The 14,269-nt window shown below is 44.2% G+C and overlaps 1 protein-coding gene across 1 annotated transcript in view; it reads right to left on the bottom strand.

Moving 5' to 3' along the window:
* LOC307074209 (netrin receptor UNC5D-like) overlaps positions 1-14,269 on the bottom strand; it is a gene marked incomplete at both ends in the record, with an annotated part of 151,846 nt that overhangs the window by 25,041 nt on the left and 112,536 nt on the right. The window contains 2 exons of the mRNA XM_079734233.1: positions 344-502; positions 5,238-5,423. Of these exons, the coding sequence (XP_079590359.1) occupies positions 344-502; positions 5,238-5,423 (345 nt within the window). The remainder of the gene's footprint in view (positions 1-343; positions 503-5,237; positions 5,424-14,269) is intronic.

The following is a 14,269-nucleotide window of genomic DNA, read 5'->3' as shown; positions in this document are numbered from 1 at the left end:
TCCCCCCCGAGTCATGAGGTACTGAAGTCAAATGAAGCTGGAACGAGGGTCCGCTAAGCATAGTGCGCTGACCGTGTAGGCTGTACGACGACACTGAGCGATGAAAAGAAAAACTGGCAGGAATTCATTGCTTTTTGTTGCAGCCTTCTTTATGAATGTTTTGTTTTTTTGTGGCCTGGAAAACACAGACAGACATCTCAGGTTGAAAGAGAACGATTTTAGTCGGAATCAGGTCTCAGCGAGCCACGTCGTCTACGTGTTGTGCGCACTAGCGGCACGCGCCACCAACCCAGCGAGCTGCCTTTAGCACTGCTACCGTCTTTAAAGGCGTTGTGTGCCATACCTTTGACCATGATGTCGGGCAGTGGTTCCAGCAGGGAGTGGTCGGCCATCAGCTCCTTGTCCATGGAGTCCTGAAAGCACAGGGGGCTGGTGTAGGTCCGCGACACGCTCAGGTCAGGCTGCATGGACGAGTTGATCAGCAGGGGGTTTCCTGAACACACTGGACACACAGAAACAGGTCAACCCCACCCAGGCACCGTGACCAGGCAGCGCTGCTGTTGTGTCAAGGTGAACGGACTTCATTTATATTACGCTTTTAACCAGTGATCACTCAAAGTGCTTTACAATTATAGCCTCACATTCATACATTCATACAGCCATTCATACAGCCATTCACACATTTACGGCGGTGTCAACTATGCAATGCAACAGCCAGCTCGTCGGAGTAATAAGGGTTGGATTTATTGTTCAGGAACACCTCGACCGGGGATCGCACTAGCAACTTTCTGGTGTCAACTCAAGTGGTGCTAACCAAATGGGCGGAGCTTGATCTTGTCCAGCTCCACCTCTCTGGACCAAATGATTTGGTGTTACGCTAATCAATCAACCCATTCATTGTTGGGGTTATGTTATGGTTTATTTTTTCATGTTTGGTTAGGTTTAGGTGTTGATGTGTCACTGAACCCACTTTTTCAGCTGGAATTCGAACACTATATCGTTTAAAATAATGTGTTTTCGGCGGAAGGTTCTAGAAAGGAGGTTTACGACCAACGGCAACTTTATGATACCTTTTTAGCACCATTGTTGTGTATGAGCGTTATAATGGACGATGTTGGATATGAACTGTGCCACACACCGTGGCGTTTATATTGAGAAGATTAACCCCTCACTCGGACGCAGAGATAAACCAAACATAAGCTGCTGCTCGTACAGAGCTCCACACATCCACACACACCGTAGTGTTAGGGGTCCAGGAAGCCTAATCCTCTCTCTGTAGTGATCATCAAAATCAACGGCTGTCCAGAACAAGCTCTGCACATCCACGCATCCCCACACACCGTTGTGTTATACTATAATTTTTGGAGAAACTTTTCCTCCTCTTGGACACTGCAATCATCCTGTTCCCAGACAGAGCTCTCTCTCTAGAGATAGATGATACTTGAACGGTGGGTTAACAATTGGCATGAGTGAGTTGGAGATGGGCTCGACCTGAGCCGGGGATGAGGCTGGACCTATAGGTGCAGCTGGACCATGTCAAGCTCCACCCATCACCTCCACCCATTGGCTGAGCAGCCTCTCAGTCAACCCGCTCTATCTCCTGAGCCAATCAATGACGCAACGGAAATACAGTACATCATCCATCCTAGTCTGTGTGTGTTTCTATCTAATGGTTGGGTTTCTAATCTACATTTCTCTTCATATTTTGCAGTGATGCCTAAATGTTCCCCTTAGGGATCAATATAGTATTAACTTACAGAATATTTGTACTAACGCCATGAGATACAATAAAGATATACCAGAAGACCCTTTACTTTATATTGCATTTACATTTACATTTAGGGCATTTAGCAGACGCTTTTATCCAAAGCGACTTACAATAAGTGCATTTGTTACAATAAGTACATTTGTCATAAGAAGTGAAACAATATATCACTGTCGGTACAGTAAAGATGTTCATAGAACCAAGTGCAAGTACTACAATCGCTAGGCTAACCCATTCCCCGTGTAAAGCAACGATAGCAGCTACTGTAGATGCTACACAATTAAGTACCTTGAATAAGTGTAATGTACAAGTGCCAGGACGTACAACATTCAATGGTGGCTGTGCATTGGTTTCTATGCAGAGTCGAGATGAACTCTGAACAGGTGAGTTTTTTGCGGAAGCTGGTGAGCGACTCTGCGGTCCTGACATCGGTAGGGAGCTCGTTCCACCACTGAGGTCCCAAAACAGAGAAAAGTTGTGACTTTGCTGATCGACCTTTGCTTGCTCTTAGCGATGGCGGTATCAGACGTCCAGCTGAGGTAGTTGAGCGGAGGGATCGAGCTGGGGTGTGTGGCTTTACTAATGCTTGGAGGTAGGCAGGGGCAGTTCCATCGACTGCCTTGTATGCCAGTACCATCATCTTGAATCTGATGCGAGCTATTACAGGGAGCCAGTGGAGGTCTCGGAAGAGGGGGGTTACATGTGAGAACTTTGGTAGGTTGAACACGAGGCGCGCTGCCGCATTCTGGATGCGCAGCAAGGGTTTAATCGCAGAAGCAGGGAGTCCAGCCAGGAGCGAGTTGCAGTAGTCGAGGCGGGAGATGACCAGTGATTGGACTAGAAGCTGAGCTGCTTCCCTTGTGAGGAAGGGCCGGATCCTGCGGATGTTGTAAAGTGCAAATCTGCAGGATCGGGCCACCGCAGTGATGTTTGCGGTGCAGCATAACTGATTGGAGCAAATAGGATTAAAGTAAATACAATAACTGGAGTACAAAGTATAGGAAACATTGTAATAGAGTTAACAGTATAAATCTAGAATTGGGTACAGATAGTTTAGTTTGTTTAGTTTTAACATTTTGACGAGAGCTTAGCTCATCACAGATGTTCTCCTAAACCAAAGCGATGGAACTTTTCAGCTTTATTTCTCTGTGGACAATAATCTCATGAGCAGGATACAAAAGAATCCTTGTTGTTTGGGATTCTGGCAATAAGAAAAACTAAATTATGCTCCTGCTCTTAAACAGCATTAGTTTATTGGAATAAACTCATCTGCTTGGTGGGAAACAGCATAATCCACTTCGTAACAACGTGGTATAATGGCTTAACGGTTATAATTTAATTCACTAATAAGTAAATGTATTGATATTTTGAATTCAAGCCCAGTCATTTGAAAAATGTAGTAGTTTTTGGTTAAAGTTCTTAATTCATGACATAATAGGCATGCCTCCTGGCCCGCTCATGGTCTACCTCAGCGAATCATTCCAACCCAACCACTGCCACTCACCCACCCACCTCCACTTTAAGGCACCAATGGCTCGGATCAATCCAGAATTATTTCTAGATACAGTCCAAGCATCCATTTGGCAGTTTACAGATAAGGACGAAGAGAGATCGAGAGAGCGAGACCGAGAACGAGAGAGCAAGAGAGAGAGAGAGCAAGACGGAGAGAGAGAGAGGGAGAGAGAGAGAGAGAGAGAGAGAGAGAGAGAGAGAGAGAGAGAGAGAGAGAGAGAGAGAGAGAGAGAAAGCAATTTTTATTAGGGTGTGTGGTATTTTTATTTTGGGGCATGGACCGATTATAATAATCTATGAAATGCCGACTTTATTGACTCTTATATCGAAAGAGTGTCCTGCTGGTTCATCAAAATGCATTTTCTGCCGCTCTGCAGAAGATCACTGCTGTGGTGACCAATCAATTCAGGCTTGGGAAAATAAATCCCCAGTTCTGAGACTTTCTATTTATGGAATGAAATCCATCCACAAATTAATTGTGTGACTTCATCTCAACTGTAACTTCCTCTTGATTATATAATAGGGGTATTTCTTATTGAAACGTTGATACTTATGACCAATGTTATTCTGAAGTACGATTGGTGATTAAGATTGGAGTGCAATCAAAAATAAACAGAAGAAAGAAAGAAAGCACGGATCGGATGTGACATTTATATATCTTTAGATATCTTAATCGTACGATTTGTCCTATAATTTCAGCAAGAAAGGTATGTAGCCTACTACTTAACTAATAAATTATATGCTACACAGAAATGTTAATTGGGTAAAAATGTCAAACGAATGCATTGTCATTTGTTATTTCCGTTTACAACTCTAGCAGCTACCATGACCGACTGATAAAAGTCGAAGATAATTTTTTCTTCATTCGCCTCAGTATCGTGATACTCTATTGGTTGAAGAGCCAGGGTAAATTAAGATACTTTTAAATGATGAAAAGTCGAATGGAGAGCCAAATCCAACTAGCTGCCATAACTCAGGGTACACCAACACACTTCTTAGCTGTTGTTTTTGTGTCCGGACTTTGCAGACCTTGAATCAGGCTCTTGGTCAGCAGTGCCTTTAGTGGTGGATTAGAACAAGGCCTGTGTTAGAAGCCCTGGTCCGACCCTGTCAGACACACAGAACCACAGTTGTTCTGGTTCTGTTCTGTTCGGTTCTGGTTCTACTAACGCTAGTTGTTAGTAGGAAAGAGATGGGCTGAGACGGAGCAGTCTGAGCAGACTGTGGTCAAATGAAGTGTCGTGTTAGATATGCAGCTTTATTGCCCTGAGACACCCTGGGCTGAAACACATTCGTTTTGCCCCAATCATTATTTGGCTCGAGGGTCGACCCAAGCGCCTGTCGCTAGATTTGGTTCTCCGGAGTCGCCGCTTCCAACAGGTTTTTATTGAGCGGCTGTTAACACTTCAGTCCTACGTTTATTGAGCGTCGTGGAGCTGGGAGGACTTTCCTCTCTTTACATCCAATCGAGGTTGTGATGAATTCATTCAGTGCTTAGTGGACTTTGACGGTTCTGGTGAACAGGGCTGTTGATTCATCAGGCAGCGCCGGCAGCCGGGAGAGAGGGAGCGGGCGGGGTTTATGGGGAGACGGAGCGCCAGGTCTGTCATTATAATGAGACACCAGATCATCAGCGGCACCCTTAAACGTGTCCTTCTTCATCTCCTAACGAAGACTGAGGAGGCATGTGGGGGGCAGAGTTTTTTACTTTTATAAGGTGGAGAGGCCGGCTGGAGGCAGCCCGTTGGTTGTTACCCTGGGACTTCCTGATTGGACAATATAACGGGATCAGGGTTGGCATAACAAATATCCATTCAACCTCATAAGTATCTTGTTCATAAGATACGTGTGAAATTACTGAATAAAATGTGTTATTATAGTAATAAGTAATAAGAACTAATGGTCTAGTTAATAATTCACTATGTGTGTGTGTGTGTGACGTGTGTGTGTGTGAGCTGACCTTGGCGGGACGTCTTGAAGTTGAAGGACTGGAAGCCGCCGCTGAGGGCGGAGGAGTCGATGACGTCCACGCCGTACTCGCTGTGGCTCCTCCGGTACAGAGTGACCACCACGATCAGGACCACCACCGTCAGGACCCCCACACTCAGCCCCGAGTACAGCACCACGTCACTGCTGCTCTCCACCTCTACCAGGGCAGGGAGGGGGGGGGGAGAGAGAGGGAGGGAGGGAGGGGACAGTGAGAGAGAGAGAGAGAGAGAGAGGGAGTAGGAGGAAGGGAGAAAGAGTGAGAGAGAGAAGAGCGGTTGAAAGAAGGCGAATAAAGAATTAAAGATAAAAGACCTGTGGCCGTATTCACAAAGCATTTTATCTTACCGCTAGGAGTGCTCCTCACTCGCGCTAAAACATTTTACGTAGGAGTTTTTTCTTAAAAGTTATTCACAAATTTGCTGAGACCTACTCTTACTAAGGATGAATCACTAAGACTGAACTAAGAGTGACGCGCCGTTGCTATGGAATATGTAGATTCTCGTGCACGAGTTTAGAAGCGGTCAGTGCGGTGATTGGTTGTTCAGACGAGCCCACTAAATCACAGAAAAACAAGGAAATAGCCTAGGCTAGAAATGAATTCCAATTAAGTAGTTATGGACAGTGCAGTTCACAGAATACACGCATGATGACAAGTTTTTGCAGACCACGATAATGACGTTGTAGCCTGCACGTTCAAGAGAGAGAGAGAGAGAGAGAAAGCAAACAATAAAAATACGTAAATTGCATTAAATCAAGGAGGCAATTAAAAGCACCCTGCAAACTATTATCCAATTAGCATATTTCAGCACTTAAACACTTTAAATAACAGCCCATACCGCCGTTCAAGTCCCCCTATCATGATGGATGATGAAAACGTGAAACGCAAGCGAAAGGCCAATTGGTCCCAGGACCAATTATTACTACTTGCCCAGTTTGTGCTGGAGCGGAGGGGGGTAATAAAGGGTAGATTCGGGGCTGGAGTGACCAGTAAGAAGAAGCGGGAGGCATGGGAAGAAATATGCGTGAACCTAAATGCTTCCTTCCCTGCTGTGTGTCGCTCTACCGACGATTGCGAAAGACGTTGGTACGCCCTGCAATCACAGTGTAGGTTGGAGATTGCCGACTATAAAAGAGCTGTGGTGGCTACAGGTAAGTCCATTATTAACATTGCTTGCATTCAATTGGGAAATGCATTTGCATGTCTTAAATTTACAATTAACAAAGTCTACAGTGATATGAAACGTGAATGAAACTGAAATTTAATTTGTTGGAGGAGGATCTGCACCAAAGCCGTTGTCCCCGGTCGCATCGGTGGTGTACGCCGTCCTAGGCTCGGACACAAGCATAACTGGCCTTCAGGGTGCAGCTGATCCTGCAGTCGAGTTGCTAAAGGAGATTGAGGGGTATGCATGCAATGATTGCAATAGGCTACAAGAAAAACCTTTCTGTTTAATATTTACTGAAGAATTACAATGTGCAACTGGTCAACCCACTTCCCAAAAATGTGTTACAAATTATATATATATGTATTCCCCACAGGAGAAATGAAGATTAAAGTCCAGCTGCAGCTGCAGCATCACATCACACAGCTCTTCCTCTTCTCCCCCTCCTAGCCCTTCCTCTGCCAGCTCTTCCTCTTCCAGCTGCACCTCCTCTAACAGCTCTTCCTCTCCCTGCTCTTCCTCTTCCAACTCTCCCTCTTGGTGCACCCACTGCCTCTCCTCTCCCTCCTGCTGCTGGTGCCAGTTCACTGTTGGTGAAGAAATTGAGGATGGAAATGAGGGTTTTAAAAAGGCAAAGAAGGTCCTCAAAGCGAAAGAGTGGCTAATAAAAATGAAGACAGAATATTACAGTCTTAAGATAGAAAAATTGAAAAATTGAAAGAAAATAAATGTTATGAACTACACAAATGTGTGTTGACTGATTTGTGCCAAGGTGTTTACCTCAAATGTGTATTCACAAAGTGATCCCTAAATGCCAGTCCACTCGGTTCCACACGGCCAAATTCATTGTCATGTTGATCGCCATCATCATCATCATCATCATCGTGGTCATCGTCCTCTTCATCGTCGTCATCATCGTCTGGCTGTGGAATGTTCCTACGCTTGCAGAGGTTGTGTAGAATGGCACATACAGTGACGACTGTACTTGCCCTCTCTGGGGTGAGGCGTATTTCGCCATGGAGGACATGAAACAAACGTTTCATCTGCCCAATTCCTCTCTCCACAACATTTCCTGTATGTTTGTGTGCTCTAACATATTTGGAGGAAAACAGTAAACAATAACAAATATGGATTCAACAAATAAAAGGCGTCAAAGAGCCAATACCATGTGTTTTACGCTCCCGGTTGTGGATTGAGGTAGGGTGTCAAGAGCCACGTCTTGCAGGGATAGCCACTGTCACCCAGCAAGTGACACCCAACGGGTACATGGTGCCTCTCAAAAAGCTGCCTCAGACCGCTCTCCATTAAAATGCGCGAATCATGGGTAGCTCCAGGCCACTTTGCAACAACATCCAGTATGTTACAATTTGCATCAAAAACAACCTGTGTGTTGATGGAATGCACTTTCTTCCTATTGACGAACACGTCCTCATCTTTTGATGGCGCAATTATTTTTATGTGCGTCCCGTCAATAGCACCGACCACACCGGGCATACCTGCAATTGCCAGGAAGTTGGCTTTGATCCTGTGTAATTGTTGAATGTCCAAGGGAAACCGGATAAACTGTTGGATGATATGTGGTCTAGAGAGCGCGTTGATAGTTTGGTTTATGGCACGGCTGACTGATGGTTGCGATATTCCTAAGTCGTCGGCATTGCAAAGTTGCATTTTCCCTGTTGCTAAATAACGTAGTGTTGCCAAACATTTTATTTCGGGACTAATCTGATTATTTTTGTTAGTCGGGGATGTTATCGCATCCCGCACTAACTCCACAACAAGTTTAATACCCTCACGATTTAGCCTATATCTCTTCATTAACTCAGTCTTCCATTGTCTCCAAAACATTTCGTCTCGCAGCCATTTTACGATTCTTTGTGAATAGGTCTTACTGAGTTAGGAGTCCTCTTGAGGACTTTTAAGCTCTCCTAGACTTAGGTGCTACTTTTAGGCCTAAAATACTTTGTGAATTGCTCTTAGTGAAAAAAGTTAGGAGTCCTAAATTTAAGAGTGACACACCCATTATTTTTAGGAGTTACTCCTAAATTCGCCAGTTAGGACCTACTTTTAGCCCTATGATCCTTTGTGAATACGGCCCCTGGAGTTAAAGCTAAGTCGATTTGGGGGATTTTATGGATACGAACGCCTCTGATTTATAGCATCCTTTCCTTTAATCATGCAACAAAGAACTATTATTCTATTTGAAAATAAACCAACAACTGAAAATGATTCCAGTTGTCTCCATAAAAATGTTTAGTCTGCTAGAAGACAGTGAACTGTGTGTTAGCTTCATTCATCATACGACTTTATTTTAGGTTTCATTCCTGCTGGTTTGTAATTGTATCGTGAAGGAGATTGTGTGTGTGTTTTTGTGTTTGTGTGTGTATATGGTAGTGTGCTAGTGTGCTGGAGAGAGAGCAAGAGTGATAGGAGTGTGAGAAGCTAGTGCTAATGAGGAGCCACACAGAGAAAGCACTTCTAATCAACCCAACACCTGAATGTCATTTCACAAACAGCGTTTGGGTCTGATGTGTGGTGCCACGGATCTGTCTACAGGGACCATCTGACAGAAGCAATTCATTAAATTTGCTCATCACCAGCGATAACCCTGTAGCCGGTCCAAACGGCACGCGGCAGCATGAGACACGTCCCTCCACCAAAAAAAGAGCTGAGAAATGAATCCCATCTTCAGTTCTTCAAGAAAATAATGAGCTCAGATGAAAAAAAAGAAAAGAAAAAGGTGGACTATTCTGGGGAACCTAATAAGTCGCCAGAGGCATTATAGGAGGAGAATTCAGACCACGTATGCAGTGTTGGTGTTAACAGCAACAGTAACAGGTTAATTGAGGGATGGGGAAGTTTCCACAGATGCGGCTGCATCTGTTGAAGTGGTCTAAAATTGCCCGGCGTCGATATTTATTTATTTTTTATTTTATTTAGATTTATGTGTGATGGATGTCGTTGAAGGGAAAGCGATAAAGTTCCGTTTTGGATCTTAATAATGTACTGAATCAGGGCTGCGGCATTAAATGGCATCGAAAAATGATTGAGGTCATGTTCCGGAACAAAGTACCTCCCTGCTATCGGTGATCCGTAATGCCAGAATGTTCCCGTCATACAGTTTCTCAACATAAAGGAGAGGATGTATAGTTTAGTGCAGGGGTTCCCAACAGTTTTTGGGCCTTGACCCCATTTCCTGCTCTGAATATGTTTGCAATATGTTTTGAATCTGCTTCAACATGAATAGTTTTCACCAAATCAACATCTGCCTGTGAGATCAGCATCCCTGTGAACGTACTCACACCGCTCTTCCACACTCTCAGCGATTACTACTCATTAGCTGGTGGCTATGAATCATTAGGCACTGAGTTTCTATCTACAGGACGCTTAGTTTGCTGAAATGGATTCTCAAATATCTATAGCTTACGTCAGCTATCTCCTGCGACCCTATGTGCAAATCAGGGGACCGCAAGTGGGGCCCAGACCCCAAGGTTGGGAACCCCTGGTCTAGTGGCGGGGGGGTGTTACATCAGAGCCCAAAGTTTCAGATTCAAACCCAAACCAAGTCCTTCCTACTGGCCAACGGTATATAAAGTGTTGACACAGTCTGAAACATTCAACTCTACTTTATGACCTGCGTTTCTTTTTGCTCTCTATGCCTTGTTCTGATTGGTTCAATGTCAGTCATTCCGCCGCCTAGGAGACGGAGCCCCACTGTCATGTGACCCCTCTCAGGGTGTGCTCCTGGCTCGTTGTTCAATGCCCAAGGCCATCAGGCAGGTCTGGGTAGGGTGTCAGAGGAGAGTGTCGTCTCATCTGTTTTGATATGGGCGTGAGCGGAGCCCTTTGTGATTTTAATTGTGATTATGAAAAAAAACCTGACCAGACTTTGAAAGGTCATGTGACTATTGGATGGCCAAGTTATGAAGCCGACACCCTTTGAACTTTGAACTTGGCCATGGTCACCATCGAGGTAACCTGTGGGTCACAAATAATAATTACTTAAAACTAATCTCAACTTTCTTTTCTAATTTATGCAATTAAAATAATGGATCATCAGATACTTTCCCTGAAGCCCTGTTACAATTATGCGTCACAATTATGCATGCAAAAATATATTAGATCTAAATGCATTTAAATTATGTTTTTTTGCATAGTTTAGCATTTTCACATACATGTCATTATGCACCATGATGCATTATGATCAAGGGGTGCACATAACTGGTACGCAAGAACGCATGCGCGCCCACAATCTGGGATGAGTAACGTCTCCTGTGTCACTACAACGCTTTTGCGTAACTAACAGGAGATCGAAAGGAATTGAAAAAACAAAAAACATTGAGCAGCTACTTTGGTGTTCGCCACCTGCAAAGAAAAGGCAGACGGAGCCGAGGCAGAAGAAAAAAAAAATGGCAAAAAGTGGCGCCAAGGCAAGATGTGCCGTGGCTCGAAACAAATGATAAGCGCACTGAAATGTGCGCTCATGTGCGCTGTGTGCGCTGTGCACCACGGACACACTGGAGAACTGTGCAAAATCAGCTGATTGCAATGTTCCTTACTGTGAGATATTCAAACGCTACGTGGTCAAGCTGCTGAAGTTTTACAAAAAAAGGTGGAGCAAAAAACACTGCTGTGCATAAAAAGTTGTGCATTGAAAATAGAATCTCCTTTGTGAAACTGGGTGAGTTTCATAAGATCAGATCTTATGAAAACTGGATACCGGCTGCATATCAGTGTTACTGACACTTGGGTCCCCTTCAGAGCTCCATTTGATATGCCGTAAGGGGAAGATTTCCATGCACACTACATACATACACCCGCCGATAGCAGAGGCCGGCTGGGTTCTCAGCAGTACTTCTGTTCGCTCACTTCTGTATTACTGTATAACGGTCATCTGTGGCTCAATAACATCAACACTGCCAGGGGCTAGGAATCCCACTGCCACTGGGCTGACCAATGCTAGGAACACATGACCACACGGTATTTTGATGCAGCTCTATGTATGAGGGATCACATTGATACACTGCTCAGGTTTGGCTGAATTGTATCAGTTGCTGTACAACTTTAAACTCTCAGAGGATATGAGGATGGTGGTGTGTGCACTGATCATACCCTGGTGAATCCTAACCCTCATGAGAACCCTCGCACTGAAGAACCCTCACCCTGTAGAACCCTCACCCTGTAGAACCACTGGTGTAGTCCAGGGTATACACGGGTATACAGCATATACCCACTTATTTTTCAGTCAGCATTGCGTATACCCACTTCTAAATCCCCCCCAGATGCGCACCATTCAGTAGTATCTGCAAGCCAAATTGCCCACTTTTTCCTTAGGATGGTGAAGCCACGACCCACGCTACTCTGCCTCTTATTGGCTTATACCCGCTGCCTTTACTGATTAGATTGGTTAATTGCAGGCATGACGACGAATGAGCCAATCGGAGGGAGAGAAGGGCGGGTCATGCCGAGGTAAATATTGCGAAAGGCAAATTTACTTTTACAAGTTTACTTTAAATGATTTGCTATAATAATCCGGTAAGATGAAGTGAGCTATCCAAACAAAAATTTTATTTGACAATTTCAAACGTCCTCGCGAATCAATATCAGCCAGCAGCTCAGCTAATGTTAGCGATGCTACACCGGTACAGTTAACGTCGACGCCCGCTCTGCCCCCCATCCCCGTCGGAGAGGATGCTGTCAGTGAAGGAGATGCTTCGGATGAAGACGTCAACTACGGTAGGTGGGCGTGGGCCCTTTTTTTTTCTTTTCTTGCTGGACCTTGTAAATGATGTTAATAACATATCAGGGCTCGACAGTCATGGATATAGCTACAGCTACTTCATGTGTAAGTTACATGAAGACAGCATCCATGTCACCTCCAGAGCTCCATAGTAATTTACTGTTTACTGGGGGGGGGGGGGGGGGGATTATGCAATTTAAAACTAAAGGGATTACGCAACTTTACACTTTCGAATGGGTTGTGGTCATTGTTTCCCTTGTTACATTTAGCCTATAGTTATTCAATCACTTTAGTTATTTTATAACCTGTAATTCAATCACTTTTGTTGTTTTTCTGTAGACATTAATATTGACTGGCCAGACTTGTGGACTGCCAAACAAAAAGAAGATTTTAAATCCAAGAACCCCTGGTTGGGATCCAAAAACAAAAAAAGGTGTAAATTTAGGTAGATTGCTAGTTTGGGTAACTTCTGAAACAGTGGACACAGAGAAATATTGTGTGCGTGTGTGTGTGTGTGTGTGTGTGTGTGTGTGTGTGTGTGTGTGTGTGTGTGTGTGTGTCCTTGGATGTATGTGGAAGAAATGGACCATGCACACATACAGCTGTGGATAAAGTACTTCAAGTTATCTCAGGACACTTTTCAAATAGAGAAGGTCTAGACCGAACTCCCTATAACATTTACAGAGACCCAACAGTACCACCATGAGCAAGCACTTGGCGACAGGGGCAAGGAAAAACTGCCTTTTAAGAGGCAGAAACCTAGGACAGATCCTTCGGCTCTAGGTGGGTGTGTGAGAGAGAGAGAGAGAGAGAGAGAGAGAGAGAGAGAGAGAGAGAGAGAGAGAGAGAGAGAGAGACAGACAGTTGCACAGCAACGACACTAGCAACAACTACACTAATAGTAGATGATGACGATGACAACAGCAACGATGGGGAACAAAAAGCAGTGACAATAGTAACTATAGTAATACATTTTTGTACTGTCTGTATGTATTTTTGCATTGTTTGTTTATTCTTCACAGAATGTCTGGTCTGTAGAAGTGTGAACTCCATTGGGATCAACAAGGAGCAAGGTGTATTACTCTCAAGAGAATGGATGAACTTTGAAATTCAAGTGTCTGGCCAGGGAAGTAGAACAACAAGTCTGTCTGCCTTGAGAAATAAGGTGAGGAAACATGCTTTGTCCAAGGCCCACACTCAGGCAGTGAACGTGGCAGAGCAACAGGACAAAGCTGCCATTGAGAATCTAATGGAGGCTATGACTGAGTCCTACATGAAGGAAACTGAAGCCGTGTTTCGAACAGCCTACCATATTGCCAAAAAAACTGACCCTTTTCTGACCATGAGAGCCTCATCGAGCTGCAGGAACTGAATGGTCTAAAAATGGGCACAATACTTCATTCACGTTATAGTGCAACACAAATAATACAACATGTTGCCAGTGAGATGCAGAGCAAAATCGTCAGTAACATTATAGCATCATCCAGTAAGTTGGCTGTCCTAATTGAAGAGACATCTTCTTTAAGTCAGAAAGCTGTCATGACAGTTTCAATTAAAGCATCAATTCAAGAAGAAAGCCCTGAGTTCATGTTCATTGAACTTGTTGAACTGGAAAATCAGAGAACAGATGGCATAGAACAGGCGTTACTCACCTGTTTAACTAATGCTGGCTTTGCAGAAGAGTGGCTACATGAAAACTGGGTAACATTTGTATCTGATCGGAGCCAGTGTCATGTTAGGAAAGAAGTCAGGAGTAGCAACCAGGCTGACCTCGAGATTCCCAAAGCTTTTTGTATGGCACTGTATGAACCATAGACTTGAACTCGCTGTGTCAGATGCAGTTGATGAGGTAAACTCTGTCAATCACTTCAAAACTTTTATCCAGAAGCTATATTCTCTGTATAGTACGTCAAACAAAAATTAGCGTGAACTCATAAATGCAGCAGCTGAAGTAGGCTCACAACTTCTTTGCATTGGCAGAATCTTGGATGTACGCTGGGTGGCCAGTAGCTTTCGGACTGTTCGTGCTGTTTGGACATCCCTGGGAGCTCTTGTGCAGCACTTTAAAAATGATTGCTGTGATGAGACGAGGTCCACCAAAGA

Source organism: Pollachius pollachius, assembly GCF_949987615.1.
Source record: "Pollachius pollachius genome assembly, chromosome: 4".
Lineage (NCBI taxonomy): Eukaryota > Metazoa > Chordata > Actinopteri > Gadiformes > Gadidae > Pollachius > Pollachius pollachius.
The sequence above is the reverse complement of the archived record's forward strand: the minus strand, read 5'-3'. Positions and strand labels throughout refer to the sequence as shown.